At 49.2% G+C, this 22,938-nt stretch overlaps 1 protein-coding gene across 3 annotated transcripts in view; it reads right to left on the reverse strand.

The window, feature by feature from the left end:
- ABHD12 (abhydrolase domain containing 12, lysophospholipase) overlaps positions 1–22,681 on the reverse strand; it is a 55,859-nt gene extending 33,178 nt beyond the window's left edge. Inside the window, exon 1 of one of the 3 annotated variants that reach the window (XM_075925857.2) lies at positions 22,402–22,681. In XM_075925857.2, coding sequence (XP_075781972.1) covers positions 22,402–22,544 — 143 coding nt within the window. In that variant the 5' untranslated portion in view covers positions 22,545–22,681. Of the gene's footprint in view, positions 1–21,105; positions 21,561–22,257; positions 22,309–22,401 lie in introns of those variants that run through there. The other 2 variants (XM_089777610.1, XM_089777611.1) reach the window with 2 other exon arrangements.
- Positions 22,682–22,938: the final 257 nt, after the last annotated feature.

Consider the following 22,938-nt stretch of genomic DNA (forward strand, 5'->3'; position numbering starts at 1 on the left):
TGAACAGCAGCAGCAGCACCACCTTGGGGGCTCTGGGTTCTTGTGGCACTAGAAGAACCCACTAGTCTTCCCCATCTACAAGGTGGTGATGCTTGAGAGGTACCGATCAGCTGTACCTCCTTTATTCTCGTATATAACCAACAGGAACCTGGGCAAGATGCCTTGGGGTGCCACAGGCCAAAGCCCCTGAAGCACGGCCCTGTGAAACCCACCCAGATACACAGGCACAGGTCTGGCACAGGTCTGGCAGACACAGTGCCTGGACTAATCAGAGGATATTCTACACCCTCAAAACAACAAATGCCCCTCCCAACCCTGCCCCACACATCTGAAATGGCACGTAAGCCTCCCGGAAGCTGTGAGACTTTGAACAAGGTTACAGCATAGCTAAGTTTTTAGGCCTCCCCTTTTAAATTACGTTTCAGTAATCGGCAATCAAAAGGACGACTGGGGTGTTTACGTCTCCTGTTTCTCTCACTTGGGTGCTTTGTCAGTGTGATGGCATTTTCTCATTTCCCCTCCTCTCACACTCAAGGAGTCACTTTGTCATCAACTACCTATTTCCCAAGGATGGCTGGATGGCTTAGTGCCAAAGACCGGGAGCAGGACAAAGTGGGAGAGGTGTGAAGGGGCAGGAGATGTTCTGGGACCCAAATCCCAATCCCACAGAAGTCGATTGGAGTTTTGCCATTAATTTCAAATGGAGCGCAATTTCGCCTAAGGCTGTATGACTGAATCCTGGACAGCTAATATACTGCTCAAGATGACAAGGAAGAACTCCAGCCCCCTACCAAAACCGAGCAAGCTACAGTTCTGTCTACACTGGAAAGGTTTGGCAACAAAAGTGCTGTTGACTTGCAAAACTGAAAGCCAGTTAAACTGGTTTTTCTGCCTCCCCTTGTTGACATTTCATGGCCACACTGCAAGCTCCCCTCTCGAATGAAGCAGTGTGGGTCAGCATCCCCCAGTGCAGTGTTGTGCAAAGGAAGAGCTGAGCCCTGTGCTTCTTGGGACTCTCTCACAGTTCTCCCCCAGCATTCTCAGCGGCTGGGATCAGCATCAGGAGTAGCTCTGGGAGCTCTATGTGCTGGGGAATGTCAAAGCAGCGCAGCCATTTCTCCAGCCCTCCCCCTGCAGCAGCAGCCTGCCTGCCACTGTGTTCTTAGCAGGGCAGAACAGGAGCATTCCAATGATTTGCTTTTTCTGGTTGTTCCCCAAAGGGCGCAGCTCACTCAGCTTTTTAATACGTCCTAGAGATTTGAAAGGGGAGGGGCACATGCCTGCAGGGCAGCAGAGATCACAAAACACTGAGCCCAGCTACCAGGGCAAGCATTGTGGGATACTGGATGAAGCCAGTTTTCTCCACAAAATAGAGTCAGCGCTGGCTCTTTGTTGACAAAGGGAGGGGAAAGACAAAAGCTTCACACAGAGGTGGAAGTTTTTTGTCACCAAAACTGGATGTTTTCTCTCCCTCCCCGCCAGACAAAAGTTGCATTTTAGTATGTACACTCAGTGGTTTGTCAACAAAAATAAGATTTTGGTGACAAAACATGCCAGTGTAGGCAAGGCTATAGTCAGGTTGCAACCAGGGAAGTAAAATGTAGATGTTTGCACATTTATTGCTCAGGCTGTCACAGTACAGCATCTTTTATTTCCCCTTTCTGGAAAGTGGAACTGAACTAAATCATGTCACGGTTTGCTCAGCCTGTTCCAAATTCTAATAGCTAAGGTCACACGAACACCTTGTCACTAGAGGGATGCCTGCTTAAAAATGCATTCAGACCAAAGCCTCAATCCATCAACAGTCAGAACCACCTCTCTCTTACTAAGGGTATGTCTACACTACAGTGTTATTCGAAATAGTTATTTCAAAATAACGCGTCTACACACAAAATGCATTTCAAAATAGTGGGGACATGATAGCTGCTTAAGTACCTAAAAGGGTGTTGCAAGGAGGCAGGAGAAAAACTGTTCTGCTTAATCTCTGAGGACAGGACAAGCAGCAGGGCTTTAATTGCAGCAAGGTAGGTTTAGGTTGGACATTAGGAAAATCTTCCTACCTGTCAGGGTGGTTAAACACTGGAATAAATTGCCTGGGGAGGTTATGGAATCTCCATCTCTAGAGATATTCAAAAGCAAATTCAACAGACATCAGGGATGAGCTAGACCATTGTTTCTCAACCTCTTTTTTTTTTTTTTTTTTTTTTTTAAGATAAAGTACCCCTTCGTGCCCCCCCCAAAATTATAAGTACCCCCAGTACCTACAGTTTTCAGACATACAACATTTTTTTTCTACCATTGCAACACATCTGTTTAAACAGCTTAATTGTAGCCGGGCGGGCAATGAAATTTTTGGGTGTAAAAAGTACAAAAATAATAAAGCACTGTAAAACTTAACACAAAAATTCGGTTTTCCCCAAATTTCAGTTGTGTTGACATACCCCCCCAGACTTCGAGTATCCCTAAGGGTACTCATACCACTGGTTGAGAAACACTAATCTAGCCCAGGGATGGGAAATAATTTTTGACTAGGGGCCATTTCAGAAATTTTTGAAGTGGCCCTGGGCTAGCCCGGAAGGGGTGGGGTCTCACGCAGAAGAGGCGGGGCCAGGACACTTCCGTGCTTCTCCATCCATGATTGGTCTGGGGGTGGAAGAATGCGCAGAGTCTTTGCAGCCCCCCCACCCACAGACAGAACCTCCAGCTTTTCTGAACAGCTGGCAGTTCCCACTAGGTACCCATGCTCCTGGTGCTGGGAGGAGACTTTGCATGCCCCCCCCCCCCGCCCCTTCAAATAGGGGAGAAAAACCTCACCAAGAAGCTCAAGGAAAATGGAGTAAAAGATCGCAAGGAGGGAGGTTCCTGGAGAACTCAGGGGACAAGTGTAAGTTTCAAGGGGAATCAGTGTGGCCAGAATGATCAATTATGATGTCTAGCTTCAGAAAACCCAATGCTAGCTGGTGGGATCTGACAGGAAAATCTTCCATTTTATCTTGAATGGCTCAGGACAGACTCTTGGGCTCAGACTATTAAGCGCCAATCCCATGGATAACATTTTCTGGAGAAATCAAGAGCCCCACACATCTGAAGAGTGTGCTGGGGACAAAGGATCTCACCTGGACTGAAAGGAGGACTGATGACTGGAGCCAAAAGGCCCGTTACGTAAAGGGAGCATTTCTCAAACATTTGAAAGCTGCAGCTACATCGTATGTTGTTAAAAGCCTATCTATCTTCATGTATAGCTCCCCTCCACCCTGCTAGCTAACTTTTTGTTCCCACTAGGGATGTAACAGTGGAGTTGATTAACCGAGAAGCAAAAGCTAATAGGTTAATGCTATAGACTACACGCATTTCCCTCTCCCCACTGAATTTTTTAGCAGGCTGGCTGGAAGGTCTGAGACCTACCCCTGCTGCAGCTCTGCTCTTCAGGTGTATTAAGAGCCAGCCAGCCAAGCTCAGCTCAATTCTGGCTCACGCCAGGTCCGGGAGCTCAGATCCCCCACCACAGACAGGGACTGCTGCCATCCTGTGCTGCTCTGTGTCTCAGAAGCAGCAGCACAGGGCGGCAGGCAGATGGTTCGCGAGGGGAGCTTACTAGCTCCCACCTGGCACCCTATGCTGATGCCTGATAGTGGCTGCCAGCCTCGCCCCCAGGAACGACAGAATAGTCGACTAACCGATAACATTTCGTGAGTTTACTCGACTATTCAACTAACCGATATTTAATATCCCTAATTCCCACCCCAAAGGGGATGGAGCCCATGTTTTAGAAACAACACTGTCCTGAAGTCCACTGCAGAAAGTCCACCTTTTATAGGAGAAGTAGTTTCTATTCTCATCTGAATAGCTTCCATACCATGCTCTGTTTCAGAGCTTTGCTTATTGTCCATGTTGTGCCCCTCATGCTTTATGCAAATTGTCTTATGAATATGCATAACTCAAAGATTCTTTAGACAAAATGCCTCATGTAACATACCAATTTTAAAGTTACAATCTACTGAACCTGTAGCTCCTAGTTGTGTGTACGTATCTTTTTGTGTTGAAGCTAGAAATCTGACCGCACATGAATCTGGTTTTAATTCTGATGTGCTTATGGAGGGCATTTACTGATACTCTGGAAACGTAACAGCTCGGTGATCAAGCCAATGACCCATGAATTATTTTATTTCTCCTGAAAGCCCAAACTGTGGTTGGTCCTGAACCAGGGGTCTCCAGCCTTTCTAAACACAAGATCACTTTTTGAATGTAAGTGCAATCCAGGATCTCCCTCAAACCCGAATACCCTTGCCCCGCCTCCTTCCCACCCCTTCTCATGCCAATCTCCCTTCCCCCATCCTCTCTCCCTTTCACCAGGCAGGGGGTTAGGGCACAGGCTCTGGTCTTGGGCTAAGGGATTTGAAATGTGAGGGGCTCTGAGCTGAGCCTAAAATGCCTGCTGGAAACATAAGACTGAACGGAGGAAGGATCAGGCGCAAGCTAGGAGTCTGCTTACCTTGTGAAACAGATTTAGAACAACCCCTGAGGGTAAGAATTTGCATTTCACACATTTCTTTGTGGGTTAGGACTAGCTGGCATCTTTTGCTTATTTTAAGGTAGTAACTCACTTTGATCTGTTTTCTCTTTCAGCCACTTCAATAGTATTTTATACCTGATAAAAAAACACGTGTTTATTATCAAGCCTATTCTTGGGGATGGGAGGGAAAACAACAATTGTACCTGCCTCTCTTTCACTGATAAAGGGGCAGAACTTATGAGCGTCCTCTGGGTAAAACTTTCATAGGGGGTAAGATGGGTTTATTTAAGATTTTGGTCCATTTTGGAGGTTGGTTTCCTGGGTACTGAGCCCTTATGGAGGAGCCCTCCCGGAGTGGAATTGATTCAACATCTATGTTGCTCTGCAGAGAGATGGCAACCCCAACTCTGCACCTTAGCTAGGGGAGACCAGAGCTTCTGGCCCAGCAGAACAGGATGGTGGGGAGCCCCAGAGAGCAGGCATCAGTGACATGATCAGCACACGGGGGCGGGAGGGAGACAAGCCCATGGAGACGTCTCTGATCTAACTCATCACACTCCATACCCCATCTTCCTTCAGACCTATCAGAAGTTTGTGCATCACTGGCGAAAAAAGGGTATTGCAAGGAACAGGGAACCTACTTATCTGGATGTGGATTCCTGAAGCTTTATGTCACAAAATGGAAACTGACACCCAATGTAAACAAGGTATCTGATCCCTCTTTCTCTTCCCCCCCCTCCCGCCCCCGAGACACAATGACCATGCCAAGGGAAGAATTTTCTGCAGGCCATCACTAGTTACCTGTCAAGTGGGACTACTTTTGGCCTAAGGTAAGACCTTCTTTGCGTTCGTCCTTTCTTCCACCTAATTCCTCCCGAAAATGTCTGCTAGACAAATGAACTCACCTTCAACAGGAGCACCAGGAACTCAGGGAGAGCAATACTGGTCCAGGCACTACACTGCCAATAAGGCGGCAAAATGTGGGAGCACTGATTCACTCCCCCCACTCTGAGAAAGTCATCTGATCTGGTGGAACTCACCACACTCCTGCTTTGTTTTACCCAGTCTCTCTTCTAAAAAGGACAAGACTGTGGGTACATCATGATACAGCCCACAGGTGTTCAGCCTCTCAGTCCCAACTCTTGTGTTTCCATAAAGTCATAACCACCAGCTGTAGCTTCCAGAATGAATTCTGGCCAGTTGGCAGTGCTGCTGGACATGACTAAGCTTGACCTGGACAGGGCTTGGCTGAGAGGGGAATATAAACCCATTTTCCTTGGGGGTGCTACAGTAATTACCTTCCTTTTGGCATGTGTCTCAATACAGACTGAAAACACTGAGAGCTTAACAATGAAAGGCTAATCCCCCCTTGACTTTCTTACAACAATACAAGGAAGCTGAGCAGGCAGTAATGCAATTCCTTTATTTCAGAAGCAGCAATATAAAATCCTTCTCTATCCTGCTAAAAGAAAAGGTTTCCAGAAAGCATCTCTTCTGCTTCCCTGGAGTCACTGTACAGGGAGCGGTGAGGCCTGACATGGAAAACCCACTTAATCCTGAGAATAGATCCTCCCTCCAACCTACATGGCCACCTACGTGGCCAGTGGGAATACAGCAGTAGCTGCCGCTAAACTAACGCCAGAGCAAGCCACCTGCATTAGGAGTCCTATTGAACAGCATCAGTGAATGGAACAGAGATGAAAAGGACAGGCAGGCAATTTAGGCTTTAAATTCACCTTGCTACAGCAGAATTTCAGGAATGACATCATCCTGGATGACAGAAGCAGAGAAGTGAACAGGCAGGATGAGAGTGCAAGTGAAAAACCTGGAACCTACAAAAATTCAAAGACGACACATTTATGAAAGACAGAAAAGCTGCCCGAGTGAGGCAGAGTAGGGATGTGAGAGTAGTCGAGTACTCGACTACCCGGCAAGCCTAGGCTTATCAGCTAGTCAGATGAGTACTCGACTACTCTGCTTGCATTCCCCACCAAGGGCCCGGGACAAGCCAGCTGCTCTGGGGGTAGCTCAGCCACAGCTCCACTCTCTGCCCATCCCATGTGCCAGGCTGGTGCTGCTCCCCTGGAAGACCTGCTCACGCTCAGCAGGCAGGGAAGGGGCCGAGGCAGCTCAGTGCTGAGCCAGGAGCCAAGGATCGAAGCCTGGGCAGGCAGAGTGCAGAGCTGCCAAGCTGGGCTTGGGGAGATGCAGGCTCGCCTCACTGGCCAGGCTGGCGGCGCTCCGCGGACGGGTTTTCCATGGCGAGCCGGGCCGATGCTGCTGGCAGCGCTGTGCCGAGTCCTGGCCTGGCCAATGCCTCGGGCCAGGCTGGGTGCTTGGGGAGCCTGGCCACACCCTGTGGGCACCTGGGAGGAGGCTCCAACAGCCAAGCCGGTGTGGCTGGGCTTGCTGCTAGGCTGGAGTGAAACCAAGCTGGGAACAGCGCTGTGCACCAGTAGCAGCAGCCCAGGGCAGGGACCAGAGCTCACCCGTTACCAGGCCTTCATCCCAGGTGGACCCTGTGCGGCTCGGCCTGGGCATGCTGCAGCCTGAAGGGCTAGAGCAGGGTGAGCAGGGCTCCCTTAGGAGCGTGCAGCACTCGGGTTATGACCTGGCCTCACTTTCTGCCCACCCTGGCCCTGCGATTTCCAGCCAGGCTCTGCTCACCCCTCCCCAGCCCACATGGTACCTGCGTGCTGCTGCCCAGTGCATCAGGCAACCGGGGGAGCCACCCCCCCCCCCGAAATGCCTTCCTCAGTTTGCTCCATGGGGTGGAGGCGCAAATAGGCGGGTCAAGAACCCCTCTACCAACACAGCACTGCCTTCTCAGAGCCAAGCCTGCCCACCCGGGGCTGCCATCGCCCTTTGGCTTCCCCTCCCAGGTGCAGGATGTGTGCTGGGTCCAGGACCTATCCCTGCTGTGGCTCTGTAGTTTAAATGTAGTAGGAGGCAGGCTGCCTGCTCATCCAGCTCTCACTACATTGAAACTGCAGAGCTGGTGAGAGGGGGTAGCTCCCTGAGGCTTCCAATTCTATCGGCTACACAATTAGCTGATCGCTTGTTTCTTAACATCCCTAAGGCAGAGGCCTTTATATAGTGACATTTTACAAAACTCTTAGAAATCCTGTTCCAAGAACAGTCTGAAGCACCAGCCTGATTCACACTACCAGCTGCTCTCACAATCTTGGGCTTTCACTCTCTGAAGTAGGACACACTCCCAAGTTTGCCAGAGACTGAGCTGCACTGTAGTAACTCAATGTTGGTGCAAAGATCCAAGGCCAATGAAAGTGCAGAAGCCTGTAAAAGTCAGGAAAGAAATGGGGGAATGTTGTGATGTCAGGATATAATTATAAGTGACAGACACATTTGAGACCCCAGAAAGGTGCCCAAGCTATGTGGAATAGTTAAAAAGTAAGATGGCTCTCCCTTCTAGTGCAGAAGCACCAAGACACAATGAAGGATCCTACACACATTAGAAAACCTGCTAGCACATTGTGTTATCTCAATGACACCAAAGAAAAAATCAATCACCTACATCACCAGCTGCCCTACAAGAGGCACATCAGAACTCTGAAGTCAATACACTGACTTTACTAGGGAGGACAAACTGCCCCAAAACCTGTATGTTAGACAGAATAAAGCCTGTGACCTTAAGCAATCATAAGACAGAGAATATTTTACTGAATCTGTATAAATCCATGGTTCGCCCATGTCTCGAATATTGCATACCGTTGTGGTCGCCTCATTTCAAAAAAGATATTTTAGCATTGGAAAAAGTTCAGAAGAGGGCAATAAAAATGATTAGGGGTTTGGAACGGGTCCCATATGAATAGATTTTAAAAACTGGGACTTTTCAGCTTTGAAAAGATATGGGGGGATATGACAGAGGTCTATAAAACCATAACTTGTGTGGAGAAAGTGAATAAGGAAAAGTTATTGATTTGTTTCCATAACATAAGAACTTTAGGGGGTCACCAAGTGAAATTAATAGGTGGCAGGTTTAAAATAAACAAAAGGCAGTATTTATTCATGCATTGCACAGCCAACCTGTGGAACTCCTTGCCAGAGGATGTTGTTAACACTAGGACTTTGACAGGGTTCAAAAAGAGCTAGATAGATTCATGGAGGTGAGGTCAATCAGTGGCTATTATTCATGATGGGTAGGAATGGTGTCCCTAGCATTTCTCTGGAAATGGATGTCAGGGGAAGGATCACAGTGATTCCCTGTTCTGTTCACTCCCTTTGGGGCATCTGGTATTGGCCACTCTCAGAAGACAGGTTCCTGGGCGAGATGGACCTTTGGTGTGACCCAGTGTAGCTGTTCTGACGTGCCCTGTGGCAGTCAAATCAAGAGCCTTATCGTCAATACTCCAAGAACTAATGTCAGCTAATGCTGGATGTCATTCATACCTAGTAGATAAACAAGCTCAAATAAAGTGAAGTTAATTTAACATGTTTTTTCATGCCAACTAGATATCTGTACCCCACACGCCAAACTACTAGAACTTCCTGCTGGAGTCTGATGTATTAAAATAGAAGTGATACTCCAATGTCTGTACAGGAAAATTCCTTGAATCCATCTCTCTCTTCAGTCTTCCACAACCCTCTCGAAAGAGCCTGAAAAACAGCCCTTCTGGCTTCAGAATACGGTTCACCGAGTCTGGACTCTGGGAGTCTCAGCCACCTGCAGAAAGTCCCTGGGCTTCTAGGGGCCACCTTCCCTGGCCTCATCTCAGCAGGGAAAACTGCTGCTTTTAGCCCCAACTTCTGGCCACAAAAGAACCCAGCAGGAAGCTGCTACTCTTCCCTAGGGTATTCCTGCACAGAGAGGTGTGGCTTTTACATCCTGCTTCTCCCAACAGCCTAGCTTTCAGCCGCTCACCACATGGCCCCAGGTAATACAAGTGCCAATGTGACTGTCCTTAGAGACCTAACCTAGTACCAGCAGTGCCAGGCAGCACCTAACTCAGGGCCCTAGCATGCCCTTCCAGGGAAAGGTGAGCTGAAGCTCTTGCTGTAGCACAACTAGTAACTGCATTAGGGATGTCAGGAATTCATGTGGTTACTCGACTATTCAATTACCCAGTAACTATTGGTTACTTGACTATTCTATAGTCCCCAGGGGCAGGGCCAGGGCCAGCAGCCAGGGCACCCTGGCCCCACTCCTGGGGAGCCCCCTGCCACCCCACTCTGCTGCCTCTCTATTCGAGGCCAGGCGCGAGCCAGTTCACAAGGGGAGCCAGTTTAAAAACCAGCAGCTCCTCACACAGATTGGCTGCCTCTGCAGGGGGGTCAGAGTGCCCCACAAACAGAGGCTGCTGCAGGGGAGGTGGAGGAGGCTGCTGCGAAGCAGCCTCTGGCCACAGTGGCCCAGGCTGGCTAAGGACAGAGGCTGCTCCACTTCCCACGGAGGAGCCTCTGTCCGTGGGGAGCTCAGACCTGCCACAGACAGAGGTTGCTCCACAGCAGCCTCCCCGCCCCCCTCCCTCCCGTGCTCCTGCCTCTCAGGAGAGAGGGGCAGGTGGCATGGCGGAGCCCGGTGCTGGGGGAACTGGCTTTTAAGCCAACTCTCCCAAGCACCAGCTTCTGCTTCCCTGCCCCTTGCTGCCTCTGATGGGGGGGGGGGGGGGGGGGCGGGGAATGCACAGAGGCAACAAGATAACCCATAAGCCGAGGCATATCTGTTAAGCGTACAGTCGACTACACATCGGCACCCCTAGGCCCCACTCCAGAGTCAGTTTGCTAAGTCTATATACAGCCCATTGTCACTCCGCCAGCCCCCTCCGAGCCAGTTTTCTTTGTTTTTCCATTTTTATTTCGGTTACTGCTAAGATCAGTTTTGAAAGGAAAGGGTTAGTGGTCCGGGGAGCCGGTGGAGGGATAGGACCTGAAAGCTGCAGCCTTGGCTGCTACGGTTCTCCTGGGGAAAAAATGCCATGAGTGTGCTTTTCACTTTGTGGCAGAGCAGGGGATGGGCTCAAGCTCACCCAAAGCTCCTCCGTGGCCAGTGCAAGCGTCTGCCCCAGCTGCAATGTCTACACTGCTATTTTCAGCACAATCACTTGAGCCAACCTGCTCTTCTGTCCATCAAGGCTTGAAGTAGGGGAGAGATGCCCTCACAAGAGGGCACCTGGTCAGCTCCCCTCACCCTTCTAACAAGGGGGTTTCAGCTTAAGTGCCCCTGCTGACATTAACTCTGGCAGCCTGGCCAGAAGCGAGAGGTGATCTCGTAGGCCAGCCCTGTAGTGCGTAAGCGATCACACCGCACCTAGAACTTATGGTTACCAGGTGTCTGATTTCCCACCGGAACACCTGGTCAAAAAGGGACCTTGGTGGTTCAAGTCAGCACTGCGCAGTGGGCCATTAAAAGTCCAGTTGTCGGTGCTGCGGAGCCAAGGCAGGTTAGTCCCTATCTGTCATGGGGCACCACGCTGCTCTCTGGAAGAAGCCAGCAGGTCCAGGGAAGGGGAATGTAGAGTGTGGGATGGGGCCTCAGGGAAGGAGAGGGGCAGAGGCGGGGCCTTGGGACAGGGACAGGGTGCTTGGTTTTGTGCCAATAGAAAGTCAGCAACTCTACCTGAACTCCACATGGAGATCAGGCTCTGACCGTGCATCTCAGAGCACCCGTTTCACATGCACTAAGCAAGAATCTCTGCTCAATAAGTGAGCTGCTGGATTCTGCACCAACTTCAGTCTCCACATTGGGGGAAGTGAAAAGTTAACCAGTAAGTATCACCCTTAACAGGGGAGGCTTACCAGTTTCAGTTAACCAGTGAGGCAGGGGGCTCTCCAGTCCTGTGGCACCCACTGCAGTACTTTGGAGGACAAGGTCATAATTCAAAATGATCTGTACAAACTGGAGAAATGGTCTGAGGTAAATAGGATGAAGTTTAATAAGGACAAATACAAAGTGCTGCACTTAGGAAGGAGCAATCCATTTCACACAAACAGAATGGGAAAAAACAGCAAGCAAATGGTCTGGTAGCACTTTATAGGCTAAAGTGCTACCAGACCACTTGCTTGCTGTTTTCTTCTATAACAGACTAACTCAGCTACCCCCTGAAGCTACAGAATAGGAAGCAACTGTCTAGGGAGGAATACCACAGAAAGGAATCTAGGGATTATAGGGGACCACAAGCTAAACAGGAGTCAATGTGACACTATTGCAAAAAAGCAAACATGATTCTGGGATGCATTAACAGGAGTGTTGTGAGCAAGACATGAGAAGTCATTCTTCTGCTCTACTCTGCACTGATTAGGCTTCAGTTGGAGTCGTGTCCAGTTCTGGGCACCACATTTTAAGAAAGATGTGGAGAAAATGGAGAAGGTCCAGAGAAGAGCAACAGGAATGATTAAAGGTCTAGAGAACATGAGCTATGAGGGAAGACTGAAAGAATTGGGCTTGTTTAGTTTTGAAAAAAGAAGACAGAGGGATTGGTCCTGTCTTGGGCAGGATTTGATGACCTTCTGAGGTCTCTTCGAGCTCTATGATCCTATGAGGGGACGTGATAGCTGCTTTGCAGTACCTAAAAGGGTGTTACAAGGAGGAGGGAGAAAAATTGTTCTCCTTGGCCTCTGATGACAGGACAAGAAGTAATGGGCTTAAGTTTCAGCAAGGGAGGTTTAGGTTGGACATTAGGAAAAATTTCCTGTCAGGGTTGTTAAACACTGGAATAAATTGCCTAAGGGGGTTGTGGAATCTCAATCACTAGAGATATTTAAGAGCAGGTTAGACAGACATCTATCAGGGATGGTCTAGATGGTGCTTGGTCCTGCCGTAAGGGCAGAGGACTGGACTTGATGATCTCTTGGGGTCCCTTCCAGTTCTAGTGTTCTGTGATTCTATGATAGAGGCTCCTCCAGATGTCCAGGACAGCTCCTATCAACGGTGGGCCCAGGTGCCCTGTAGGCAGGGTCTGCTCTGACCCAGCTGGAGCAGACTCTGCCTGCAGCAGGTGGGGTGGTGCTCCAACCCAGCCAGGTTGGACTGGCCTACCCCTTATATAGCCAGTTTACCAATTAAATGGGAATTTACATCCCTACTCCTTATGGTTCCAAACCACACTGCAATAGCCTAACCCTGACACAAAAGGAAGATGGACAACAATGGCAAGTGTCCACTTGTGGAAGCAAGGGTGCAGCCACCTAGCCAGATATAGCTGGAAAAAAGTGGATTGAGAATCATGTTACAGCAGTGAAGAGATTAAGGTCCTTCCTAAATGTGAATCCTAGTAACTCATGGGGACATATTCATCCATCCAAGGGTTTGACCCCTCCCGTCTCCTCCAGCAGCTTTCTGCAATCCAGCTCCACGTTACTCACCTGGCTTCAGCTTCCAAGATCCATCAGCCCCAGTCTCAACTAAACACCATCTGAAGCTCTAATGGCACTGTCCAGATCAGAAGAGACAGTAGCTGGGTGGCCTCAGCATATTGAGCAACCCCGGCTCATCATTAACCTCCTATCGGCTCCTTGGACACCCTGGCTATCAAAGAAATACCTTGGTCCAGTTTAGGGAGGATTCAGACTGCAAGTTCCTCAAGAGAAACATTCAGCAAGAGCCGGACCTCCAGAAGTACTTCAACAACTAATGCCTGTTGATTTTACTGGGAGCCAAGTGCCCAAACACCTTTCAGAGTTTGACCCAAATTTTAGTCAGTCAGTTTCAGGGTCACTGCTTCTATATTCTCGCTCCAGGGTCTCTCCAGGGCACCCACTCCTTAGCTGTCACCTCTCTTGGACTGAGTCCCACATCTCTCCTGCCCAGCCAGGTTGTCCAGTTCTCATATAACCGGTTCTCCCCAGTAAACCAGACTGGGTCAAAGGGCTAATATCTGCACTTTGCAGGCAGTACACTGGGCGTAACCTGTGGAGAGAAAGCAATTACGAGTTGCCACACCAATATTTATATGAAATCATTTATTCTTAAGGTTAAAGCATCAGAACACATTCAAAACCAACAGAAGAACCTACACCAGCAATGGGCAACCAAGGTAGTGAGTGGGCTGCACAAGTGACCCTCCCTCTGAGTGGGTCACAAAACTAGGGCACATTCCCGGCTTCAATCATGACCCCACGAATAAGACTGAACACACTGCCCTGCAGTCTCCCCCCTTTATCAGGCCTTTTCAACAGAGCGATCCATCATTGGGGCACATTAACTTGCCAGCAAAAGTAACAGAGAGCAGCAGAGGGAGCACATGGCCTCACAATGTTGTGTGCAGTCAGTATGCACCTCAAACATGCCCTTGCTTTAAATGTGTGTCACGTCTCATTTTACCAGAAATGGCTGGACCCTCCCCTCCACTGCAGGCCCCAATCTCCACCCCTTCCCTCAAACCCTCACCCAGCCTCTTCTCTCTCCGCCTCTTCCCCCTTCTCCTCTCCCCCTCCCTGCACTTCTGCAGTGCTGTGCATCAGCTGATTCAGTGTGCAAGCTCTGAGAGGGAGCAGGGATGGGATGATTAGTTTTAGCAGATTCATAGCGTCCCAGAAGTGCTGGGGGGAGGGAGAGGCGAGTGCAGGGCCTGCAGCATGCAAGAGGTGCCGGAGGAGGGGGGAGAGGGGTGTGAGCAGGCCCAATGGGTGGCTGGCCACCACTGATGTACACACATACAGCCAGTCCACAAGTTACGAGCACATTGACTTATGACCGTTTGTATTTACGACCAACCTCCTATACAGCCAGAACCCGAGTTATGAACGAAATCCGCACTTACGAACAGCACGGCCATACGTTAGTGAATGTAATCCGACTTACAACCTAGTGTTTGATACGCAAGTACTAAAAAGCTTACCCAAGGTCACACTCAACTCCAACCTCAGGATCTGGCAGGCATATGTCCTTCAAGACTCACAATGGTGTTTTCCCCAGGGGTTACAAGTTCAAAACTGTCTCAGATTCCAAACCAGAACCCAGAACGGACAGATCAGCCTGGTCCTTTACACAACTAATGTAAAGTTGGGCCTTTTGAACAACTAATCAGCAGACCCTTTGCTCAGAGCATAGCTTCAAAAGGATGAGCTTTTCCATAAACAGAGATGGGGAATCTGTATTAAACTTCCCTGAGTATCTCATAAGAAATTACACACACTTTTTGTCCCCAAAAGTCCATTCCTGTCTGCACCATTTCTATACAATTCTTTGAACTCCCTAGCCTCACATCACATCTCCCTACTACGGGAGTTACATAAACTGCTACCCCACAATAATACATAAACCTTGCATAAGCTACAACGATTTTTTTTCCAAGGAATTGTAGGAAATAAACATAGCTATCACAATCAGTCCATCCTTTTTGGTATTCTACAATTGGTACCCAATTCCAGATCACGTATGAATTAGTAAAAGTAACCTGAATCAAAGTTACAAACAAATCCTTCCATCCCTTGAAGGTAATGGAAAATAAGAATGGGAAGTGTGGCAAATCAACATAATATATTAATTGTACAGTACAGATAATAGCAACATTAATCTCTGACACATGCAGCCAATTCACATTAGTGTTGATAGAAATTATGCTTGTGCCACAAGAAAACTACTGCCCTAAAAACTCTGAAGAACTGACCAGATGCTGCATTTAAGTGCTTAGCTCTTACATAGTGCATTGCAAACACCTAATTATACCCAAGAGTGGTTGCAACGATGAGCTTTTGGGACCAAAACCAGGCCTGGGGATTAGCATTTTTAGGCTGTTTATTTTCCTACAGATCATCTTGTGCAACACAGAACTTGCTTAAATAACAGAACTGCTCCTGTGTGAAAGGCAGTCTTAGACTCCACTTTTGCTCCAGCATCCCCTCGGATAAGAGCCCTTTGCACATTTTTCTCTCTTCCATCAACACTTCTGAAATCAGATATCACATGTAACAAGATTTAAGGTGTTTTGTGGAGTAGCTTGGTTTCCTGGTACTGCTATGCTGGAAGAACCAGTGTGTCTGCATGATTTTTGCTACATTCTGCAAATTCTGACCTGCCATTTAAAAAAAAAAAAAAGGCAAAAGCATCTTTTAACTGTGAGAGGTTTGTCTAAGCTGCTCTTAAACCCTTCTAGTGATGGGATTCCACAGCCTTCCTTAGAGGGTGCTCCAGAGCCTCGCTGCCCTGAGAGTTACTGTGTTTCCTCGTAGCAAACCAAAATCTGCCTTGGTTCAGATCAAGCTGGTTTCTTCTTTTCCTTCCTTCAGGGGCCATGGAGAACAACGGATCACAGTCCTCTTTACAACAGCTCTTCACAGAGCTGAGGACAAAAAAAAGACAACAGAAGCAGGATTTGATAAAAGACTAAAACATGCCTAGTATTTTTAGACCTTTCCTCCGACGTTAGAAAACCTGACACTTATTTTTCTTGCTTTCCTCTTGACTCTCAAATTTGTCCATGTTTCCTAAAGTGTGACTCCAGCTCTAGATACAATACTTCAACTGAGCTGTCCCCAGTGCCGAGCACAACAGGACAGATAACTGTCATATCTGATATACAACACTCCTGCTAGTACACCTCAGAATGAGATTAGCCTTTTTTGCAACTGCGCCACATTGTGATTTATTTAAGCTGTGATCCACTAGAATCTCAGATATCTTTCAGGAGTATTGCCTCCTATCCAGTTATCCTCCATTATGTAGTTAGGCATTTGATTTTAATATTAAACATTTATCTTTATTTAATTTAAATCTTGTTGATTTCAGACCAATTCTCCAATTTGCAAAGATTATTTTGAATTCTAATCTTGTCCTCTCAAGTTTTAACATTCCCTACAGCTTGGTGTCACCCACAAGTTTTACAAGCAAACTCTCCACTCTCTTATCCAAGTTATTCATGAAAATACTGATTAGCACTGCACTCAAGACAGACTGTGGCAAGACCCCCATAGATATGCCCTCCCCGTCGGACAACAAACCACTGAAACCACTCGGGCTATGTCTACACTGGCATGATCTTGCTCAAGAACTCTTGTGGGAGCATCAGAGTTCTTGCTCAAGAAGCACTGATTTCATACATTAGAATGTCAGTTTACTTGCGCAAGAACTCTCGGCCAGTGTAGACAGGCAGCAAGTTTTTGTGCAAAAGTGACTGCTTTTGCGCAAGACTGCACCAATGTAGACACAGCCTTGGAGTTCAGCCTTTCAACCAGCTGTGCACCTTCTATTTTTTAGTAGGGATGTAAATGGTTAACCAGTGGGAGCTGAAGCAACTCCCCGTCCACTCCAAAAATACAGCCACTGCCTATAGGTTTTACCCATTCGAGTCAGCAAGAACACTAAACAATGGCAGAATATTACATATATTCTAAATTGGCTAATTGCTCTCTGAAAGCAATCCAAGGCACCCTCTGCAACTGTGACTTGTTTACAACAGCAAGGCTTTGAAACAACTGACAAGCAAATGTTCTTGAAGGTTGCAAAAACAATTAATAGCAAACATATGGCTAACTTACAGAGCTGCCAGTCTTCCAATACAGGATTATTTTATTTTTAAAAACCAGAAAAGTTCATCTGCTCCTGCTTTTTATAAATTCCTTTAATTAAAGCCAGAATCCTCATACATCCAAATGATGTTGTAGACAAAAAAAATTAATATCACAGAATTAGTCTTAAAAAAAATCACCAATCACTGATAAGCCAGAGGCCCCCATCCCTATTAGTGTTCAGAGACAACAGAAGTGCAGCATATGCATGTTCAAGAGGGAGGATGCAGGGATTTCTATTAAGGATGTTAAGGACTAGTCGACTACAGGCAGTCCCCAGGTTACATGGATCCGACTTACATCAGATCCCTACTTACAAACTGGGTGAGGCAACCCCGCACTAGCTGCTTCCCCCCAGCAGACCAGGGAAACGCGAAGCTAGCGCCCCCCTCAGCAGATCAGGGAGATGAGGAGCGGCTTCTCTCAGCAGACACCTCAGCTTGAGAATAAAGGACTGAGAGAAGTGAGGTGTGGGAGAATAAAACTGAGCTCTGGAGAAATGTTTGGCTAGAGTTTCCCCTACAATATGTACCAGTTCCGACTTACATACAAATTCAACTTAAGAACAAACCTACAGTCCCTATCTTGTACGTAACCCGGGGACTGCCTGTATTTGGTAAGGACAACCTTAGCAGACAATTAACTAGTCAATCCCCCCACCCCCTTGCTGCCTCTATCAGACAGAGTCAGCAAAGGGGGGGGAGAAACAGGGTACTTTAAAGGGGCTCATCTGTGCAGGGCTGCCCCTTTTAAACATGGAGATGGCGTTCAAAGGGCAGCGCTAAACAGCTAAGCTGCGCTGCCTCTTTGAACGCCACCTCGGCATTGCAAAGGGGCAGCCCAGCACCGGTAAGCCCGCTCAGCTATGAGCCGCTGACCCCTTGGAGCCCGGGGGTCAGTTGGGGACTCCCCAGCTGATCCTGGGTTCCACTGATATGCCGTGAGGAGTCCTCATCTGACCCCAGCTCCGCGTGGCATTTCAAATCTGCAGCGCAGCATGGAGCCCGGGGTCAGCGGGTGACTCTTGTACAGTTCAAAGCTGGCACCTGCATGCAGCCCAGAGTCAGCGGGACTTCCCACTGGCCCCGGGCTACACGTGGTGTTCCACATTCCTCTTTTCAAAGGAGGAATGCGGAAGTGCCTATCGACTAGTCGATGGAAATTCCATCCACTACCTGACTAGTCAATTCACTGATATTTAACATCCTTCATTTCTACCGGGGTTGCCTGCCTCAGACCCTGCCTGGGAGCACTATCCTTTGGCTAGTAAGTGTCTGATAAATGTAAACTCTACTCTGGTGGCTGGAATGGAGAACGTACTTTCTTCTTCAGTCAAACACCTTGCCTTCCCTTCCAAAGATCACCAGTACTCCAGCTTGCATTTGAGCCTTACAAAACAATCAATAGGTTCAAGGACTGTCCCTACTGACATTCACCTCTTTCATAAACAGCAGCAGAATGAAACTGAGATGATTTTAAGCTTTGCAACTACCAAAAATCAGCTGTGAAATTAATCAGAACATTTTGTTTTAACTCTGCTGGGGCTCAGGAAAGCTCTGAGCAACAGCAGCACTGGATAGCCGTCTGTCACAAGCGTTAGAGAGACAACATAGCTGCTATTTGTGTTTGGAAAATTTTGTTTACAACTATGGAGTCAGAAGTGTATGGAAGAGGACTTGGATTTGTTTCTAACTGAAAGCTAGGTCTGCAGCTAATTACAGGTTAGGTTCCCTTTTCTCCAAGGAGGAAAAAAGTTTCCTACTCTGGTAACTGGATTTTTCAAGCTCTGTTCTAGATCTTCCAATTTAAGAAGAGTCAAGGCTTGTCAATATGAGGAAGTTGCTCCACAATAAGGCAGGGTGTATTGAAAGTGCTATAGCTACTCTGGAATAACTCCCCATGTGAAGACTTATTCTGGACTAAGACTGTGCAAGGTAAATTAGGAGATTTAACAGCAGCATTACTGAGGCCCACCTGACTTACTTAACTTCTCTCATACGGACACAAAAAAGCCTTTGTTCATTAGAATAAAGGTTGTTAACATGTATTTCCTAACTATCCAAACACTAAAACAGCAAAATAATACATCGTGGCAAAGGCATCATGCTGTACAATACCAGCATCACCTACCTTAGATCACAATAATGAAAACATTGTGCCTCTAGCACTTTAACAATATCATCTTTAACACAACTACCACTCAGATATTCCAGTCAAGGGCAACCTTGCAGAAATGAAAATAGATGCCACAAACTTAAATCATGCTGCAATGGCACAAACTACAGTTGAATAATAACGGCTACAGTTTTGAATATCATGCACTAATTTTTGAGCCAGAACTGAGAAGAAACTAATTTTCAGAGGTTGAGTTTCTCAAGGTAGGAACCCATGAATTTGAAGCATATACAATTAGAGAACATTTCTTAAAATGTGACTGCGTAGTATTTAAATTAAAGTTTTAGGATTTCTAGTAACTTCTAGTAAAGAATTCAAGCACTGATTACTTTGTTACTTCCCTTTGAAAAGCAACATCTACAGTACCACTATAAAACTACATCAGTTAAAATATACATTAACCAAACCATGGAAATCTTATCCTAATCTATGAAACTGTTTTCACATGTATACGCATAATATGCTCCAACAAAATAGTTAACTGAAGAGGTACTTGTGTATTTCAGTGTGATTCTCAGTTCTAGTACGTATGTACCAAGGGTTGGCAGCATGAACTGAAACAAAGGGACAGAAAGGGTACTAGCACGGTTTACTATATTGATGGTGGAAGGCTACTGCTTGTATTAATATTGTATTCTGCAAACATATCAATGATTACTGTGCTGTGTACTGATTGGATTGCTCTGAAAACATGCACTTGAGCAACCTTCACCAAGTTAAAATGCAGTAAATCCTGTTTGTGAAGCCCCAGCTACTACCTTAAAAGTACTATCCCCTAGCAATGCAATAAACATCATTGGCATTACCTTCACAGCCTAGTGCATTCCAGAATAATGGGATCTGCCACATGACCAGCTTGTGCTGAGCAACAGTCGATGTATTATTTTAAGAGAAAAAGATCTTTACTGTTTACACAGGAAAGGTTAAAAGCATTAACTCAGTCTAACCTACATGCTGTTTTCCTGAGCCTGCAGACAGACCAAGAAAATAGCTTTGAGAAATGCAGTCTTCCCCATTCTCCTCCAATAGCCTATTGACTGGAAACTAATGCTAACATTTTGGTTGTTATTAGCTATTTAGTTGATAAGCACTTAATCAGAAGCATCCCGCTAATATGCAATTCAAAGGTGTCTCATACTTTCCCAGACCCCAGAAACCTTAAACGTCCCCCCATTCTGCTGCCAAAACTTGTAGTTTCCTCCAAAATCCCTCCCTCCAAAACAATTTATGTAAATTAATTTGTATAGTTCAAACATTACAATATTGACAGTTTGAAAGCCCAGAGAACAGGAATATCAGTTAACAAGCAATAATGTACTTAAACCAATGCCAAAATAAAAGCTATTGTTTTAAATCTGCCAAATGTTGCCATAAAATGTCCTGCCTGCCTTAGAGAAGCACCAAGTCAGACTTGAAGGAATTGACTTGTCATTTAACATTTGTTTTTTAAAATAAAGTAATCTATTCCAACAGATTAAATTTGAAAAAAATTACATAAATAGAACACTAAGGGAAGATGCTCCACTGTAGTCATTCAATCTGAAACAAGATCAAATGAATGCCATCTCCCATCACCAAATATTTGTGCTGATGTACCAGAGTCTTAATAGAAGCTCCAGAGCATAAATGTAATCATAAATGCTAGCAATAAGTATTTTTGCATTCAAGATATCTTTCAACAGTACTCAAACTAAAATTTGCTCAGAAACAGCACAAAGTTTGCCTCAGTACAAAGAAATGACTAAACAAAAACAATTAAGCAACAGAACAAAAGGATAATCTGTAGGTTCCAGTAAACAGTGGAAGTTTTACACGGTGGTTTTACCCTTCATAAACACTCTGGCTGCAGCAACTCATCCCAAACCACAAAGTTCTTGTCTCAATTATAAAATATCTTGGGGCATTTACAGAAGATAAACTGAAGGCAAAAGATGGGTCACTAAGGCTCTCACTTGTAAGCGTATTGCCTGTTACAGGATAGCACTGTGTTCTCACCCCTTTTCAGGGGTCAGTAAGATCTGTGCTCACAAAATAGCAAAACTCATTTTAAACTGGGGGCGGGGGTGTTTGTAAAATCGATTGTGCGTCACCCAAAGAAGGGCGGAATTGCACAAAGGCCGCTCCCCCGTCCCACTCCGAAACGCGATCCAGCTGCTGGGGAACGACTCGCTCTCCGAGAGGGGCCAGACCCGCACAAGCCCCACGCTCCGGCGCTGGCCTGTGGGAGAGGACTCGGGAGGGGGCAGCCAAGGGCGCCGGGCACACAGCCGTGCGGCAGAGTCCGCGCTCGCCCCCGGGAGCCCGGCCGGCCCCGCGGCGATGGAGGCTGGAGGCGCCGGGGGACGCTCGGCTCCGGCTCGCTAGGACGGGCAGCGGGCTCAAGCCGGGCTCGCCCAGCGCGGAGAATGGGGACCGGGCGATGCTGCTGCGGGGTTCGAGCCAGGCTGGGGGGAAGGGGCGGGGCGGGGCCAGGCTCACCGGGCAGGGGGCGGGGCCAGGCTCGCAGGGGAGCGCTACCTGCCGGGGGGCGCGAGAGGAGGGGGCGGGGCCGGGGGGGCGCGAGGGGGGCTCTACCTGCCGAGCGGGCGGGCCGGGGGCGCGAGAGAGGGGGCGGGGCCAGGCGCGAGGGGGGGCTCTACCTGCCGAGCGGGCGGGCCGGGGGCGCGAGAGAGGGGGCGGGGCCAGGCGCGAGGGGGGGCTCTACCTGCCGAGCGAGCGGGCCGGGGGCGCGAGAGAGGGGGCGGGGCCAGGCGCGAGGGGGGCTCTACCTGCCGAGCGGGCGGGCCGGGGGCGCGAGGGAGGGGGCGGAGCCAGGCGCGAGGGGGGGCTCTACCTGCCGAGCGGTCGGGCCGGGGGCGCGATGGAGGGGGCGGGGCCAGGCGCGAGGGGGGGCTCTACCTGCCGAGCGGTCGGGCCGGGGGCGCGAGGGAGGGGGCGGGGCCGGGGGCGCGAGGAGGGCTCTACCTGACGAGCGGGCGGGGCCGGGGGGGGGGGCGCGAGGGAGGGGGCTCTACCTGCCGAGCGGGCGGGCCGGGGGCGCGAGGGAGGGGGCGGGGCCGGGGGCGCGAGGGAGGGGGCGGGGCCAGGCGCGAGGGGGGCTCTACCTGCCGAGCGGGCGCTTCATGGCGGTCGGGCCGGGGGCGCGAGGGAGGGGGCGGAGCCAGGCGCGAGGGGGGGGCTCTACCTGCCGAGCGGGCGGGCCGGGGGCGCGAGGTAGGGGGCGGAGCCAGGCGCGAGGGGGGCTCTACCTGCCGAGCGGGCGCTTCATGGCGGGCGGGCCGGGGGCGCGGGGGCCAGGCAGGCGCAGGCTGGGCCTCAGGCCGCAGCCCGGCTCGGGCGGGCCGGCAGAGCGCTCATGCTCCAGCGTGACGGCCTCGTTCCGCTTTCTCATCCCGCGGCCCCGTCTCTGGCCCGCAGCCCCGGGCGGCGGCTCCTGTCAGCCAGCCCGGCCCGCCCCGCCGCCGGCCAGGCCCCGCCCCGCCAATCGGCGCTGCCGGAGCGGCCACGTGACGCGCCGCTTCTGCCCACCCAGGAGTGGCTAGCCAGGCTCTGGCGGCCATTTTGAGTGGGGGCACGCGGGCGCCTGCGCGTAGCCGCCAGTCCGCGGGGTCCAGGCCCCGCCTCACAGGCAGCGCGAGGGCGACGGCGCTGGCAGGTGAGCAAGGCAGCCCCGCCCCTCGGACCCGCTGTGACCGGGGCGCGCGGGGAGAGCGGCCCGCAGGCCCCGCCCCCCGCCCGCACGCCGCGCTGGGGAGCCTGGTGCCCCGGGGCGCACCGAGACTCCA

Source organism: Pelodiscus sinensis, chromosome 3 (genome assembly GCF_052426305.1).
Source record: "Pelodiscus sinensis isolate ZL-2025 chromosome 3, ASM5242630v1, whole genome shotgun sequence".
NCBI lineage: Eukaryota > Metazoa > Chordata > Testudines > Trionychidae > Pelodiscus > Pelodiscus sinensis.